Source organism: Camponotus vicinus, unplaced genomic scaffold, assembly GCF_025532165.1.
Source record: "Camponotus vicinus isolate PSW18456_S1 unplaced genomic scaffold, iyCamVici1.0 SCAF_5, whole genome shotgun sequence".
Taxonomy (NCBI): Eukaryota; Metazoa; Arthropoda; class Insecta; order Hymenoptera; family Formicidae; genus Camponotus; species Camponotus vicinus.
In genome coordinates, this window is record NW_028141977.1 from 2,273,868 (window position 1) to 2,293,466 (window position 19,599).

General features: G+C 30.2%; 1 protein-coding gene across 14 annotated transcripts in view; it reads right to left on the reverse strand.

Annotated features, from left to right (window-relative positions):
• Slo2 (slowpoke 2) overlaps positions 1 to 19,599 on the reverse strand; it is a 167,408-nt gene that overhangs the window by 71,283 nt on the left and 76,526 nt on the right. The window contains exon 1 of one of the 14 annotated variants that reach the window (XM_083100974.1): positions 830 to 3,030. The exons of the other annotated variants lie outside the window; for them this stretch is intronic. Within the exon in view, the coding sequence (XP_082957100.1) occupies positions 830 to 1,008 (179 nt within the window). The 5' untranslated portion in view covers positions 1,009 to 3,030. Of the gene's footprint in view, positions 1 to 829; positions 3,031 to 19,599 lie in introns of those variants that run through there. 14 annotated transcript variants of the gene reach the window in all.

Below are 19,599 nucleotides of genomic sequence, written 5' to 3' on the forward strand. Positions count from 1 at the left end.
TGTAATAATTAGTGTTAGTTTATTACTATTTATTTATTATTATTAAATTTATCCTCCCATTTTGATGGACAAAAAACTTGATTGCTCTTTTTGATTTTATTCTTCGAACAAGTTTAAATAACGTTAATTGTACGAGTGCAATGGAACTGTTAGACAGATATACGAAGGATCAAAATTACAGAGTAAATATTTACTCGATGTGTGTCCAAACAGCCCTAGTCAACTAGGACCCTGCCGAAATCAACCTTTGTTTCTGGATAACGAAAATCTGTCGCGCGATTTAACATGTCCGGCATGAACGATATAAATCGTGAAAATGTGAAAAATAAATAACCCGTACAGAAGGGGCAAAAAAAGTGCGATATCATGAACGGCTAGAACGAGGTTCAACACGCGTACAAATACACGTTGATACACCCAACTGAGCAATATCAACCGATCGATGAGAGATTTTATGATCTGTAATTGAAGTCATTATCGATCATGGAAGCAGAGAAATCAGATGGATATTTGCGTTAAATGTGCGAGTAGAGGGTGGAGCGCGAATTGTAAATTCAATCAAGTTATTCAAGTTATATAATTAATAGCATGGACTTTGTTGACGCATCATAATTAATGCGTCGATAAAATCATCAACAAATTCTCGAATCTCGTGTCTTGTGATCAAGAATCATAAAATTTAGATAAATAATGATAGACAATAATTGCTGTCCAACGAAATATCTCATGTATCGATTCTAAGACTAAAAAGGATTATCCTTTCCTCTCCTCTTTTTAAAAAAAACTCTCCACGCGATTAGACGCGGTTAAGGATCAATCGTAGCGATACCTTGGAATCCGATCGTAGCTATCCCAACTGGTGAGGCAGTTGTAGCTGCTGTATCTGCTGGAAGTCGTCATTGTTAGCGTCTTGCTCGCTGTGGCATCTCGGACCCGGTCAGTCGCGTTATTCCACAGAGCCACCACGAACGTCCTCCATCTTTTCACTATGTCAAAGCTGGCGCTCATATAGTCGGGCGTTCGAATTCGCTATAAGCACGGAGCCACACGGTACAACCCTTCTATTCCGCCAATGATGACACAATGATTCCTTCGCAGCGATCGCGAGCACCGTCCCCGATGACGCGCGAGATTCCAAGTGTTCCGGTCGCGGTCGTGGGTGGCGTACGTACCCTTCCTTGGCGACGCCAACACGGGTTACAGTCTGGTAACACGCACGATCGCTCGTGGAAAGGGTTAATGAACCGCAAGGAAACTTCTGGAACACGGTCGCGCCTAACCACGTCCGGTACCTTACACGTAAAGACCGCTCCCACCACCCTCTCGCGCCTACCACCCTCTCCCACCCTCCGGCGGCGCGTACGCTTCGGAAGGTATTTCCGTGAAAAATATTACGCCAACGTAAATAATCGTCACCAGTGGATAAAGTCAAATCACACACACATGCCAGAGAAATGAGACTAAGCCACTAAAAACTTGGACCACACTTATACGTCGCTACTTCGCTGTTTAATTGGACCTCCGTTTTTTCCTCCGTTAAAACGTTAAGTGTTGTGTGATTACATCCTATGCTGTTCTTAAAATTACCCGTCGTTCTTGAACGTAACTATGCGTATCGTACGTATGTACGTGTGTGCGCGGGTGCGTGCGTGTATTAAAAATATTCTACGTTTTTTTGGACCCACCAACCAGCGTGCTCGTTAAGTATCTCGTAATTACAAGGAAGGTGCGCCCGCTTGTTTACTCGACGCACAACGTCGGACGGCACATTCTCCCCCACGTGCCCCCTCTCTTCCGTTTTCCCTCCTTTTCTCTTCGTTCGCTGATATTATTCCCTTAATCGGACACACTTATGCAAACTCCCTCGCCGACGTCGCAATTGTAATTTACTTCCCTCTTGTTGTTGCGATACTAATCTTGTTTCCCTTAAACAAGAAGAGTTTTTTTCTCTTGGTCTCCTGAAAAAGACCTTCTTCTCGCAAAACCTATTCACTCAGATTCGCTCTCTTTCCGCGTGCGAAAAGGAAATCCGGCGAAATCAGGCGGAAAAGAACGCTCTATAAATACACCCTAAGAAAAAGAGGGACGCGCGTTCGCTTTTGCGAGCGATGAACGATTATCTCGGGGGCGTCGAAAAAGATTCATTAACTCGTGGAGAATAATGACGAGGGTCATAATGATATCGACTGGACCGATTTCACAAATTGCTTCGACAACGACGCGTCATTAGAGACTCCTGCGAGAGATCACGATTCACCGGTGTGTTGCTATAGCTGCTGTCTATAGTCGTCACCCAGGGAGACCGATGTTGTTTCTCAAAGGAATTCTCCGACTTGTAACTCGAAGACGTCGAAACTCGTTGAAATCTCTTTACCGAGAGCTTTGAAGGAACATTGGAAATTTCTTTGCGAAAGCTTTCCTTCCCTTAGTCCACTATGACTCTCTCTCACTTATTGTTGTCTCGAAGGACACCCTTGCAGGCGACTCCACGTCTCTTCTACGGATCAAATCAACGTAACGTCTCGCTTTTATAACATAATCGCGCTAGATTTCCCGGAAAGGAAAAGTTGGTCCTTTTTTCAAAGTTTAATTTTCGAAGCTCTTCAAGATTCGTTGGTCCTTTGATTTGCGGAGTCTCGCCGTAAAGAGAGATTTCTCGGAAATACCAGAGTTTACGCCGTCGAAGCCCCTCGGTGGTCCGAATTGTTTGGTCCTGCGCTACTTCGGGGATCGCTGTCGGTAGCGGTGAAGCGATTCGGGCGACGTTTCGTTGTCACGGACGTCCGATGCGGTCTCTTACATCAAGGCAGCGCGACTTTCTCTTCAAGTACCGCATCTTACGGAAGCTCCGTCGCCGCCGTCGCTCGCGTCCGGTGCGAGCCGTCGTTTCACTGGAGAACGTCGCGTTGTCGCGTTGGTACCATCGGCCCGCCTTCCTCGCGCGCGCACGAGAGAGGTGCCACCGCCGGCGGTCTGCCCGATCCTTCCTTCCCCGTGAAAGCTCCGCAAGCACAACGCGCTTCGCGTGGCCTGGCCTAACGCCGACTAGCGGAATCACCCTCAAGCTCGCCATCGCGACGACGCGCAACCCCCAGCACCGCGCAAGCTCCGCTCCTCGTCTCGCTCTCCCCTGATCCTCCTCGGTATTCGCGGACTCCCACGGTAAACCAACCGATTGCCCCCCTCGACGAGAAGCTGATAAATAAGGGAGGGTGGCGATGAGAAAGGCACATGAGAAATAGTAATTCGCGGTTGCAGCGCTCATCCAACACGGCGTGTTCTTTTCTCTCTTCGAACTCGTCTGTTTATTGAGATATGGAACTAGATGGATAAGGGGACTATCGAAAATCTTGAGAATTATATCGTGTATCGAAAGATATTTCTCTTCATTATGTGTCGCGTATGTGGACAGGAGCAAGTCTGCTCATTGATTACTGAGAATGCGATAACTATCGTTCTTCATTTTGTGGAAATATTAGAGTAAAGGAGGAACATCTATCAGAGTTTTGTAAAATTGTAGATAAATAAAGATGAAATAATAAAAAATGTATTAATATTAATAAGCAGATAAAAGATGTATTTTTTTTTAATCATTAGTTTAATTGACAATCGCAATGGTAGATCATTTGTACAACGATTAACTTCGTTATATTAGTATTAAATTATATCAGCATTTTTATACAATAAGCATTAATGATTTATCTAAAATTTATCTAATTCAAATTTTTGTAAAGATATCTTATAAAATGATCAATATTTCAACTATGTGATTGATAAGAAATGAATGTAAAAAAATATAATTTAATCACAAGTTACTGTCTACAATGACTAAAATATTGAAAATAGAAAAAAAATCAGAGCAAATAATTAAACAAAAATGTAATAAATCACAATGTCATTGCACATGATTACTTTCTTGATATTTTTTTTTCAAGCTATAAATTATGCCGTAAATCATATTATATCAAGCAATGACAGAAGTATGGAAAATAAATTATACGCTTGCACTTATTGAAATAGCTCGCATGAATGAGCGGAAAAAAGTTATGTTGAAAAGAGAGAGAGATGAGAAGATAAAAATAACTCGCAAATATGTGCAACACCAGGCATATATGATAATTTCCACTTGATTGTTTGCTTGACAAATATGAATGTATGTATACGATGCAATGCACTTGCGGGTCTTATACTTATATTTCAACTATTTTTATATACGATATAATAATGCAATACACCTCAGCAAGGGAAATGTCCCATTCATTTCTCAGACATAATAAATTTATCAATAAGTGCGTGTTATTGAAATAAAAAATCGATAATTGGCAGTAAATAATCAACCACACAGAACTGCTCTATAAGTGCGATTTTACATTTTAAAAAATTACATTTAAAATCAATAATTTTTTAGGAAAAAAAATTGGAAAATTTGTTGATAAATATTTCTAATTATCATTTTTATTCGTAAAAGTAATTATCATTATATTTCATGTCCTTGCTGTATTTCTGAAGATATAATCTATAAAATATAAGTGGTATTAGGATATTATCTCTAATTTCGAGAGTTTATTCAAGATTAGGATATTATCTATAAATTACAGATAATATCCTAATAATATCCTAACTCTATTATAACTTTTTTTTAGTAATATAAGTAGTATAATTTTTTTGGCAAACTATAAATAAGACTTATAAAAATATAACGGCAAAGAATCATGTTAAAAGTAATGATGAAAATTAAAACACTACAAATAAATGTCAAATGTCTTTTTTGGAAAAAGGAAAATAAAAGAAAGATGCAATCTTTATAAATATTTAATCAATATTTTTGTTAAGTTAAAGTTAAAATATAAATTTTTATGTTTCGTTGAATAATCGTTTATAATTTAAAACAAAGAAAAATTATTTTTATTGATTATAATTATCTGAAGCATTTTTTCACCTGAGTCAGAGGGAAAATGCCTTTTTTCAAAAAGTTGATCTCATCAGACTTCAATTAAGTAATAATTACTTTAATACTAATAAATCTCTCTCTTTTTGTAAATTTTAACTACTAATAACATCTGTTCATTATAAGTGTATTTTGTATTAATTTAAGGAAATGTGTATTACACTGTCTTACCCTATAATTTTAGAATCCATTTCGTTTTTCTTATTTATCATAATCGAAAATAATAACGTTTTTCGCCGATGCATGCCGGTCAATTATTCAACCTTTTAGTATTATCAAAGCATAATAAGAAATTATTTAATATCCCCGCGGTAGAGAATAAATTATCTTTTCTGCTATGATGCAGTTTAATACCAAAGCGCATTCATCGTAGCTATATTAAATTGCTCTAATATGCTAATATCCTGAATGTGGGGCGCTTTATTTCATTAGAATATCTTAAACATTTTATAAGATATTTCAATTCTTGCAAAAAAATAAATGTATGATAAAGAAATAGTAAGAACAAGAAAGAGATCATGTTATATGAGAGCGAATAAAAAATTATCTGTAATCTATTTCTGCAATTTATTACACACACATAACTACAACAAATAATTTATAAACTCATTTTTCTTCTACATAATCCCCTTACTTTTCAATGCATTTAGTATAAGTTTCACAAGTTTATTTATGTTCTCAGATAAGAATATTTTTAGTTGCTATCAGGGCGTTTTTCATATGTTGGTCCATAGGAAATCGACGATTTGCTGCTGCTCATGCAATTGAAACATTTCAAAATCTGAAGTCTGAGGTCTTGGATCACTATAGCTCTGACCTCCTTTCTTTAAATAGTCAATTTCCCATCAACATATGCTGAGAGCGCAACCAAAAATATTTGTTTCTGAAGGTACAAAACCAAACTTGTGATATACTAGACTAAATGCATTGAAAAGCAAGGAGATTATGTGGAAAAGTGATGTGTTTTCTGTTTTCTAATTGTAATAAATTGCAAAAATACATTACGGATAATTTTTGACTGGTCCTTATATTAATAAAACGTGAGATAAGCGGTGAATGTCGGAATTTGTAATATATGCTATGCTTAAACACGTGATCCATCTTTTACATGCGATCGACTAGACACTATTCTATTTTTCAATGATATAAGAACCCATATCAATAATTTATAATTTGACTGGTATGCGTATATGTGTAAAATTTGCTTATTGTTTATAAAAAAATCCCATATTGGAAACAAGAATATATTTTATGTTAAATACAATCATACATTAAAATTTTCTCTTCAAGATATAAAAATTTAGAAAAAATATTAGATAAAATGTGTATAAATACATAAATTCTTTCTCCAAAAAAGTGTAGTAAATTTATAAATTATTGATAATACTGATAGTAATAAAATATGATTTTGGAACATAAATAAAATGACAATTAATAATTCATTTATTAAAATTTAAAAATCTTTTTTATAAAACAATGAAAATTTTACATTTTACATTTTACACTATTCTTATGTTTTTCTTCAAACTATAAAATAGATATACAACTTTGAGAAAGATAAATGTATTTGACATATTTGACATATTGGATTAAAATGTCGAAAGAAATACAATTTCATTTACAATCAATTATACAATCGTGGAGCTTATATTCGCTATTATGTATATTTAGCGCAAATGAGTATTCAATTTATGTCACGATTGATAACTTAATTATGCGCAGATATTATATTGATGCGACACTTCTGTGTGAAATACACGTATTCTAAACTTTTTAAATATTCTTTCCCCACAACGAGTGTTTTATATATCCTAAAAAAGTAAAAAAAATTGTATATATTTGTATATATTATTTCATTAATATATACACTATAAATCAATGATGTATCAGCAGATAACATAGAAAAATTCACGAATATAGAGTATTTGCAAAAATTTATTTCTTTGAACGCAATTTTATCACAAACGAACCATAAATCATAAATTCTACGATACGTATTCTTTCTCTTAAGAATATAATAAGCTATACATCAATAATATATGCATGAAAATCGATTGTATAACTTATTATTGTAATTATCTAAACTTGAGCGCATCAAATTGTAATTATTAAGCTTTCAATTGTAATACAATCATAATTAATCATATGTCTAATTGTTATTTCTTTTTATATTTTCTCGATTCATTATTAAATTGTACGCTTCAAAGAAATGTACTTAAGGTATTATATTATTCTATAAATTTTAAAATTAGTAAACGCAAAAATATGTTATTTCAATTTAAATGATTATTTTTATCACAATTTTAAAATTATATTAAAAAATACATAAAAACTTATCGTAATATTGATGACAATTAATTCGAAAACTGTATTTAATTTTATATGCATATTTGTTAAAGATCTTTTTGTAATTTGTTTATCCGAAATAATATTTTAGCTGTTTAAAAAAGATTTACACATATTAATTAAATATTTTTTAATTAAATATATATTCTTAAAAAGATTTTACTTAACGCAAAATATAGATTACGGTTAAAAAATGCCTGTATTCAGCCTTTCGACGTTATCAAAAAGAAGATCAGACTTTACCATAAGGTTACCGCATGCAAAATTAATTCTTTTCCTCTTCGAGTTCTTGGCTGGGTCACTTTTACATCGCGTCATGTATACACATGAACATTCGACATCTCGTCCAGTAACCTAGTCTACCGAATCCGTAAAATTCTCGTATTCAGACTCAAAATATCCCGATGCGGATTTATGTGTAAAACCGTAAGATATTGACGCAGTCGATCGTAAAGCACTAGACGCGAGGGTACAGCAAAGAAGGGATATCCTAACGTTAAGGGTGCCTCTAAGGGTGCTCAACTACGAGGTATGCATAAAAAATTTCCTCACAGAATCTCGTGAAGAAATTTTCGATACCAACCGCGACTCAACCTCTCTACTCGTAAGTTTAGATTGCGTCCATTGTGCGGATTGACCTCTATACAATCGAAAAGTGATTTTTTATTTTGTTAGCTCGTAATTTAATTTCAAAATAATTTCTAATTTTAATAGAACATATTTAGTTTAACACATGTGCATCGATAACAAAATCTTAATCTCATTCACTGATATTCTACTAATCTAAAATCGAATCAATCGAATCATCAATAATCATAATGACCTGATATATTTCTTGGAAATGGAACGATAAAGATTTCTTACAATCGCGAATTATAATAAATTATATATCTCACATTTCCAGAATTGAATTTTCTGATCGGCAAATCGTTCCTAATTAAATCGACCTTTAATGTCAAATATGCATTTTGCTGTGAACAGCGAACATGTGCCGTTGATTGAATAATGAGAAAAGGATAAAACACGGTAGAAGAAATTCGATATGAAATTAATTAAAACACAATTATCATTCAGAGTAATGTGTGCACGTGCGCGCGGTTATTTAATTTGATTATTCTTCAAAATAATTTTTTAATTATTACGCATTTTTCATTATGATAATGCAAATTACATTCTTGGTACTAATTAATTTTATTTATTAATTTACTTATAATTTTTAGTATTTCCAAACTAAATAATACTTTATTATTAATGATTGTATATATAATAATAATTATTATTATCTTAGTAATTGTATATATAATTATTATTAATTATATTTTGCATACTGTCCTTATAAAAAATTAAATTTATTTTTATTAAATTACATGTACGCTTCAAACTGCATTGAAATTATCAACTTTTCTCAAAATTCAAATTAACTTCTTCTGATATATTCTATTAATATAAAATTCAATTACATTGATAATAAATTATACTGCACTAACTTCTTTTTCTTTATTTTACTGTTTTTCTTTATTTATGAGAAAGAAAGAATTATTTATGAGAAAGAAAGAATTAATTACAACATGATATCTTCATATCGGGTATAAAATAACATTGTGCGACGTTCAATATGTTATATTTCCAAAAAATAGAAATGACGATGATTGATATGGCTGTTATAAAGTTGAATGCTTTATATACCTAACACTAAAGTGTTGTACGGAAAAGTTTAATAGCAAAAAATCTAACAAAAGACCATTACTCCATATATTTCTTGCTTTTAGAAGCGTCAACCGCTGAAGACATAGAAGTTAGTGTTTTTTCGCCGGCACTATCAATCATAAAAATCCCACCACTCAAAGAGGACTCGCTTGGCTATGCCTCTTTAATACTGTGAAAAATGTTGCTACGATAAAACTTCTAACTTTTTTTACAAATATATAGTACATTAATTTGCGATTTTTAAAATCACTGTAAAAAGGAACACGAATAAATAATCATTTAATATATGCATAATTTACTTAGACTAAATTAAAATAAATATAAATTTCGATATCGCAAAGATGAAAAAAGAAATTTACAATTAAAGTTCTAAAAAGTTGGTAAAAAATCAATATTGCAATTAATTCGTATTTTATGTTTCTTTATTACATTGAACTTTGCGAAAACAATTCTGGTGGCTATCGCTTTATTGATTAATCACATGGCATAATTCCAATAAACTAATATAGAATTGTAATATCGTAATGTCACCACCATAACCACACGTGCGTGTAATTCGATATAAATTTCATTGTTGATTCTGTCATTAATTAATACTATATATCCGAGGCAGAAAACAGTCAAGAATAATGCTAATAACAAAGTTGTGCAACGAGATGAGAAAATATTTGTGACTTTTTCATATTTGTAATTTACGTTTTACATACATAACTGTTACATATTACACGTGTACTGTTTATACGAGTTGAAATTGAATTCTTTTTTAAAGTCTTGTGCTTTAAATTGAAATCCATTTTTTTTAATTTTTATACGCATTCTTTACGCATGTGATAAAAATTTTAGCTCAACTTATGGAAAGTAACCAATGTTAAATACAAACAATTAATAATTTAAATACGAGATAAATCCGTCAAAATTATTATTTAAAATTAGTCATAAAATCACAATATAAAAATCTGTGAACTTTGTTTATAAATGGTAAAAATTATAGATGGTTTTTTTTAAATTTTTATACGTGCTTCTCTAGAAAGGCATTAACTAAATAAGCATTAAAAAAATTTGAGATAAATTTAAATCTCATCTTATATTTCTTAACTTTTGACATTCTGATTTTTAATATCGTAATCATAGCTTTACATGTACGTAGCTTAAAAATTTCTCTTTAGTCCGATTACATTCATTGTTGCAAAAGGCAGAAGGGAAAATTATTACTATTTCTTTAAAAGAAAACGTCTAAGAAAGTTCGTTCAAAAATTAAAAATTCTCCACAATATGCAAAGTAAGATCGCAATGCGATTAGGATTAATTAAAATCATTAAAAATTATTAAAAAATTATTTATATTAATTTTCAAAACGGTGGAATAAAAAATAGAAAACAGTATCTGGAAATGTCAAGGTAACGAAACTGCTTACAGCCTAAAACACGTGTATATAAAAGCACAAAGCTGAAGAAAAGTAATCTTTGCAATTATTATTGACTCTTCCTCCGCGAAATTTAAAAACGTCTTTTAAAAATAAAGTATAAAACTCCTCTCTACTCTTTGTATTAAATGATAAATCGTATTTAGCAATAAAAGAAATTTGTCTATCGTAAATTTTTGTGATTCATTTATTTATATGATACAATAATATAATTTTTATTAAAAATAAAAATAAAAATATCTTAGTATATAAAAAAATTGTGTTCCTTCTTAATATATTGGTAGTTCTCTTTCATCATTAAATAGATTTAAAATCTGTTGCATTTCTCCCTTTTTCTTTTTCAAGTTTAAAGTATTATAGTCATAATTCGATTTATAATTTTTGTAATAAATTGTATCGATGTCTATGTCATATTTAAAGAAAAATGCGATATTTCATATAAAAAGAAAATGCGAGAAAAACTTTCGGCAATTATTATTAATTTTGTTCATTACGAACGTAAATGACTTATAATTTTTCTTACATCTGTATCCGTGTTCGTACTCCTTTGAATTTTTGCTGTAATGAGATTCTGACATTTGTGTCAAGATCTTGCTGGTGTTTTTAATGAAGTAAAGGGTAGCTCGAGTGATGAGGGGTAGGTATCGCAAACTTGACACGCGTAGTTCGTTCACGATATTGCGGCGGCAGCACTCACAGCTTTTCAGAGCTTTTCTAACTGTTGCGAGGCGCCCCCTGCGCAACGTCCAACGCAGATGCTTGGTAAGCTTTAAGCTCGCTCAACCTCTAACTCCTAGTCCGTACTCGTTAAAGTATTTAGTGGAACGTTTATGTTTGAGTTCTCCAAAACACGGATTTGCTTCTCGATAAATGCAGATTTTTCGGTTAAAACTGCAGAGCAATCATGAATACGTTCGCGAATGGAAATGCCATATGCATATCATTTAAATTTTAAAACTCAAATAATTTGATTTAGCATAAAAAATACAATATTAATCCGGTTTAAATAATTCAAATTCAGATGAAGTAGACAATCTCCTTCGCATGAAATAAATATTGATTATCGGATGTAAGAAAAAAATTCTGCCTTTCTTACGAATTAATATGTTCTTAAATAACTTGATTACAAAATTTATTTTTAAAAATATAATTGATATAAAAATTGTTACATATAGTAATAATATTTTAGAAAGTATAAATTGTATATATATATATTAGAGATAAAGAATTGTTAGAACATTGCTTTGCATGTAAAAAAAAGTAGCTTTTTATTTAAATTCCTATATCCAGAGATAAAGATATATTTTTCTAGCGTGTGCACATGGAAATTCTTTCAACTTTAATCCTATTCACTTCCCAATCCTATTGACTCATCGTTATATCTACAAAAGAGATTCAGCGTAATTGGGACTAATTGAGGCGCACAACGGGAATTAAACCGCAATTAAAGCATACGAGCGAGATCACGGTATATTCAACGTGCGGAGAAAACGATCAGGCATTTTTTGTGTACACAAAAAAATTTAATCAAAAAGTTACATTGGATAATAAGACATGTATAACACATTAAAAGTGTCTGTTTAATAAATATAATGATAACAATGAAATAGAAATTTTATGAGATAAGAATCCGAATTTTTATTCCACAATTAACAGTAAATATTTGCCTCAAGCGATTTACGTTAAAAAATTGATCTATTTAAATAAGAAATTAGATAAAAATGATTTTAAAATGAATTTAATTAAAATATATGACGCTTCTCTCTCTTTCTCTCTCATACATACACACATCGTCATATCAAACATTAAATTATTTATTAATTATATATTTGATTCTAAATTTCTCGCTGCTTATAAATTTTATTTTACTTCATATTGATCGTGATTTTCTAGTTCCAAGATTTATTTATGTAATATTAGAATTATATTTAAATATTCCATATTCTCCAATAAGTCCTGGACATATGAAACACATCTTAACTTTGGTTTCACATTAAATACATTAAACACATTAAACACATTAAACACACGTTATCCTTCTGACTGAATTAAAACCAGTCAAATGTAATGATTGAATCAGAAAATCGCATTAAATTTACATGAGAATACGTCTGTAATGTTTTAAATATATAACAAGATACTGGGTCGATTCTTTGTCAATATTTTGAAATTATTTTTGTTTTACTATCACTTTATTACGAGTGTCTGTCAATACGGAGGACTAAATTGGCTTTACGAGCTTCCGAGAGCGAGAACATTTATTCCGATATTGAGCGAAAATATACGGTTAGCTTTGCTGTCTGCACCCTAACGAAACGATCTAAGCACTTTCGTTATTTCTTCCCTGAGCTTCCCCGAGTAATTCCCGTAGATTAAATGTCTTTGTGCTCTAAAATTGTGGAAAATGATCTTGGCATAATAGAGAGTGCTTTATTTACGTTATTACGTTATTACGTTTTAAAATATATAAAACATACACAGAGGTTCTCTTTTATTTCCAAACTTTACAAACAATGATTTGATAAATTTTTAATGGATTGTTTGGATGAAATTGTTTTATCTCCATATAACTAATTATTTAAATATAATCGATGTGATTTATTCATTAATCTGATATTAACGAGTACAATCATAGATAATTGACAGAAGCGTTTATCATACATTGTCTTCCTTTAACATAAAACAAAACAAAAATAGTAATATATATTAAAAAATAACCAATAATTAAGGAGACAGAGAAATTATTTTCTAACAAAAATAGTGGCAGATAATTACTTCAATCATTATTAAATGATTAATATCACATTTTCTTGCTAAATATAGCCTTATATTGAAATGTAACAAGAGATAAAGTTTTCTTATAAATTTTAATTCTTCAAAAAATTCTTTATTATAATATTATAAAATTAAATTATAAATTCTATGCATTGTGATCTATGTTATTGTATTATACATGTTATTTTATATACAATATAAATATTTGTAATAAATTAAAAAATATAAATATATGTATATATACAGGGTGTCCCAGACCACCCGTACACCCCTTTTAAAATGAAAATAAATGGCTTTTGTCAAAAATCGCGAACAATTTTTAAGTAAATCGGGTACGCTCTATCAAATGGTGATATTTTCAACTTTTGATTCCGACCGGAAATACGCCATCCGGATCGGAAGTTAAATTCTTTTAAGAGAACATGGTACTTTTTATTACAGATTCGAATTGTACGTCAAAAAATAAGAAACTTTTGTATCAAACGTTTTTTCTGAAAGTGCCTCTGTCAATCTTAAAATTGACCTTGAAAGTAACTGTAATGAATTTCAATAATTAATATTTCTATTATTATTACAAAAATCGTTACATGGAATAGGATTTCTTTATTTAATTTACTGCGCTCTACCTCCTCACAAGTGCGTGAGTTCATGCTCATGGACACCCTGTATATACAGGGTGTCCCATTTTAAAAGTTCCACCCTCATAACTTTTCAGGATCAACGTTTGAAGGAAAACGACTCGGATAAAAGTTGTAGGGAACAAAGGGGGCTATCTAATAGTGACCTTGGATTCGACATTAAAGGTCATTTTCAAGGTCATTTGAAGGTCAACTTCCGTTTTTTAAATGGGAACCCCTATTTTTTATTACTTATTCTTGTAGCTTATCTCGAGAGCTTTCCAAAACACTATAATAAAGTATTTCTTCATTCAGTACTTTTCGAGTTATGAGGCTTGGAATAATTTCTCAATTTTATATAAACCATAAAATATCTAGTAAAATATTCATTTTTCGATTATCTTACCTTAATACTTTTATGTACAAAATAATGAGAGGAATCAATTGGTGTAAAGAAAAAACATAGTTGTTTTTAAGAAAAAATATGTAATTTGCAATTAACAATTCCATATTTTTTCTTAAAAACAACTGTATGTTTTCTTCTATGATCTACATGATCTAACGATCCTGAAAAGTTATGAGGATGGAACTTTTAAAATGGGACACTCTGTATATATATATATATATATATATATATATATATATATATATATATATATATTAAATATATTTATATATATATGTAAAGAAATTCTATTTAATGTACTATTACTGTTATCTAGCTGTAAAAGAAATTTTATCTCCTAACGTCCACGAAAGGACGTTAGAAAATAAAATTTTTTTTGCAGCAGGATAACAGGATCATGAAATGTGGTTACTTATCGCAGCGAAATAAATTTAAGGCTACCATTTGCTACCCTTTTGCTCGACACAACGCGGCTGTACGTGTCTGACGAGCGATAGCTCGGATTATGTTTATATCTGTACTAACGCGTATCTATGTTTCACTGAGTTGACCATCTTACCTCCGATTACGGCTTTACTACAGATATCTCGAAGACAAAGCGCTCTTCTCACCGTTAAGGGCGATAAGTACTTTGAAGATATGATAATCTTCGGGAATATCCTCGCAAGAGATATAAGTACACGAAGGCATAACAAAACGTGCTTCTATATGTGAAACACATATAGCCTCGATTATTCTTGATTATGCTGGACGTATGTCAAAACATTTTTCGCCCTCGTTTAGAAGCACTCTCTCTCCCGCTTCTTCTTGTCACTTTGCAAAATACATTACTCTCCATTACTTTATTTTATAAAGAAAAGCGATTCAATATACATTAGTCAATTCTGTCAATTATCTCTTATCGTAATTATTCTTTTAATATAAATCGCTAAATGAAACCATCAGCTGATAATATTCAAATCGTGCAGACTTATTTAAATATAACGATATTTGAAGGATGATTAGGATTAGACTTTTTATTATTTTATATTAGAGAAGATTTTTTATTATATTATTTTATTATATTAGAGTTTTTGTGATATTGATTGATATATCGTGGCAATTTAGATTTAGTACAGTTAAATTCCATTTTATTCAATCAGACAATGTTCGATATAATTTCACCACTTTGCAAAAATGTTTATTTTTATTATATTTTATATATGATATTTTTATTATATTTTATATATTATTTATCAACTTCAATGTTCAACAATAAAAAAACAAACATCTAATATAAAATCTAATGTAATATCACATTTTCAATCTGTTTGATTTTCACTTAATATTTCTCCGAATATTTAACATGAAATATAGTCACATCTTGCATAATAATACACAAGTTATTTAACTCGCTTCTCTAGGAAGTCAAATTATTTTGCATAACAGGTCAACAGCGTGACGCTAAAAAAATAGATGAATTGAGATTAAAAAAAGAATTAGAGAGAATAAAAAGAGAAAAACGTTTCTCATAAATATTTAAAAGCAAAATGACCAATGATCAGGGAGGTGTTATAAATAATAAAATAAGTGTCAAAATTACTAGCGAATGTATGCTTTCACAAAGCTCACGCATTATATTTATCAATCAAGGTGGACGTTAGAGTAAGGTAAAAAATTCATCATTTATGCACATGACATTTCTGGGTCAATGCCGATTGATAGATATCGATTAATCACTTATGCTTCCTTGCCAAGTAAATATCTCAATGCCCACAACAAATATATATATTGAAATAGCTTTTATAAGTTTTTTTATCAGAATATTGTATGATCTTTATTCTATTAAAAATGAGCGTAATAAGAGCAAAGAAAAAGGAAACTTTCAATTGCTTCTCTCGGTGAGAAAATTTAAAAAGATTAAATATATTATTAAAAATGTCAGACTCGAGAATATAAAATTAAATGTATAGACAGCACACTTATGCTTGACTCCAATTTTATAATATTTCTATTGTATCATTACTTTGTCCGTTTACATTTGCGCTGAAGATGACCCAAAAATAGGATCGAAACGTTCGCTATCCACTCACATGTATACTTATTACATGAATGTTTTTATATGATTGGTCTTGTACAATAAATAACGGTGTAATAATATCGACACTAGACTCGTATTGCCACTTATATCAATTTATACATTTAATTAAATATATTGTTATTCTTTTTTTCATTCTTCTATTCTTTCTATTTTTTTCTAATCTTCATGTCTCTTCTTTTTAACATAATCGCATAAACGTATTAAAATTCTCACAGTTTGTCACGCCGCTGAACTCGTTAAACAAAGATAGTCCAGCATAAATTTACTGCCAATGTAAATGACAAGGGCGAGCTTTGACAAAGGGGTGTGTTCACAGCTGATCTTCATGGGCGCGGCAAAACACTGGCGAATGATAAAGATTACCCACTTACTCTTTGCTACTTCCAGACTTATCAAATCGTCTTGTTACTAAATTCCTGTAGTATTATTGAATCCTTTATCTTATCGTAAATCTCGCTGCAAAAACGTGATCAGATATAAAATTTGATGAAAAGTGTCTTATCGTGCAAAAACAGTAACGTACGAAAATACGCATGTTAATTAGAATTTTAATCTGCATACAATTCTTTTAATTGCTTTGGTGAAAAGAATTTTGCAGTTTTTTTTCTTGCAGTTGATCAATTAGGAAGAATATGAAGAATATAATGAACTAATACTTCTCACAAGTTAAATATTATTAATTAAGATATCCCTTAAGATTATCTCTTATTTTAATATTCGTATTAATTAATATTGTTAATATTTATAGTAATTAAATAATTAAATAATTATTCTTTATTATAAAGAAATTCTTATATTATAAAGAATAATAATATAAGAATTATTAAACGATGATGATTTAAAAAATGCTCTGCATCATTTATATTGTTGTTATTAAATAATTTAAAATCGATATTTAGATACCTGCCGCAGTCTTTTTATTGATTTCAGCGAATAGAGAATTCAATAAATAATAAATAGCAAACTATTCTGTGCATTACTTTAATATTTCCTAAAGCAAATCTGTGATAAACTAGAAAACCAATAGTTACTTAACTTTTGTCCATCTTCAATTTACGAGACGCGCAATCGCGACGTCGCGATCGAAAGTTTCACCTGGCTGAGAGAAGCGCAGTTGGCGTATCCAAGCGTAATCCAATTCTTTCTACCATCATTTTCCATCTCCTCGTTTTCCAACTAGTCAACCGCGACTCTCCGGACTTGCCTCCAGAAATTCCGTCAACTTCTTTTGCTCGTTAAAAACAAGAAAGTGCGGCTAAATCCTACGAGGATTGCGTCCACGAATACCTACTTTCAGGAGCCGGACATTAATTAAACAAATTAAAAGTTCAATTTCTACGCGGCTTAGAGTTCCGTGACAAAGTGATATCGTTCTGTCATCACTGTACGTTCTATTCACTATCACCGAGTGATATAAAAAGAACAGAACTAGTAGCTATAATCCGCAAAGTCTATTTGTCGTAACTTCAGTTGGAGCCGCAAATAATTCTCCATTTATGCGACTATTGTCTTAACGGAAATTATCGAAAAAATAATGTAGATTGTCGGAGTATGAAAATATTGACTGTATTATACATCGGATAAAATCTTGGAGAAAAATATCTTCCATTGCATTTAAATTATTGCATTAATATTGCAATTATTGCATCATATTAATAAAAAAATTGTCTAAAATACGTAAAAATAATTCTTTAATTATTTTATAATTTACAATCATTTACTAATCACAACTTGTCAAGGATATTTAATAATTTTTCTTATAATAATCATATCCATTCGGAAGAATATTTTATAAAATTTTAATGTATGTATTTTTATAACATAAAAGCTTTTAACACGTAAAGATAATACTTTTGAAGAACCATAAAACCATTCTTTCAGTGTACGTTTCAGTTATTCTCTTTAATGAAATTGAATAAATTGATGCTGATTATTTTACGAATATAAACTGGGAATATAAATTCATAAAATAGAGATTGATTTAATTTTATTAATGGAGATGATTTAATTTTATTGATAAAAACACATTAGATGTTAAATTTAATTTACATTCCAAATAGAGAATTTACATTCCAAATAGAGAATCAATAATTAGAAATTTTTGTGCAATTGTTTATTTTTAAACAATAAATATTTTTTTATTAAATACCTTTTTATTAAATATTTATTTAATATTTTTATTTAATACTATTTTATTAAATACTTGTTTTATCTAAAACTAAATAATTTTTTTATATATTTTATAATATATAAAAAAAATTATTACATTGTTTAATATTTTGCGTATAAAATATATTATTTTTTGCTATCAAGTGGAAATTAGAAATACTGAAATCTTGAGAAAAATATATGAGAAGAATATATAAAAAGTTCTGTCTTCGCGTTTTATTCACAGCCTTCGAAATACTATACGAATATATATGTGCAAAGATATATATAATAATTAAAGATTATAAAGATTATAAAGAGTGAAAGATCATCCTATACATATATTGTATAATATGTATATTGTATAATATGTTCATTATCGTTCTTTCATTGTAAAACACATTTTTCTACTTTCAGTAAAGAATTGCACAAAGATAACGACATCATGAGTTTGTATTGGCAGTTTAATGATGTTTACATTTATTCTAAGATTTATCATGTCTCTACAAACTTTGCACGTCTTTCCAAGCAGCTCCATCTCTTGACCTTTAAACCTTCCGTAGAAAGTGGAACATTCTGCTGTTGTCTTGACAATATCTTACGACTTTTATTTCTCGCGAAGAACAGCAATCGAATTACATTTGAATTATAATAATAATAGATAGTTTGCATATATTCACATTTTAAAATGTCTTATCTAATTAATCTTTAAAATGCAAAACGACGTTTCACCTCGAAAGATAATATAAATAGAAATAAACTCTTAATAAATCCAAGCAAGATGATAATTTCATAACTGCATCATCAAATAGTGACACATTGCATTTATTTGACAGTTTATAGTGAGCAATTCGTATTCGAGACATTATCCAAGCATTTTTCACAATTCATAGTTTTAAAAATTAAATATATATATTTCTCAAAAAAATCATGAAATATATATATTGTTTAAAAATATATATATATATATATATATATATATATATATATATATATATATTGAATAAATTTTTTATTCCTAGAAATCTTTATTATTTCGAAGATTACCTGCTTAATGTTTAGTTCTGCTCTTTGAACCATCGACAAAAATAACATCGATATAATACAGAAAAATCAAAAGGTAAAGATGAAGACCGCAAAAGCAATAAC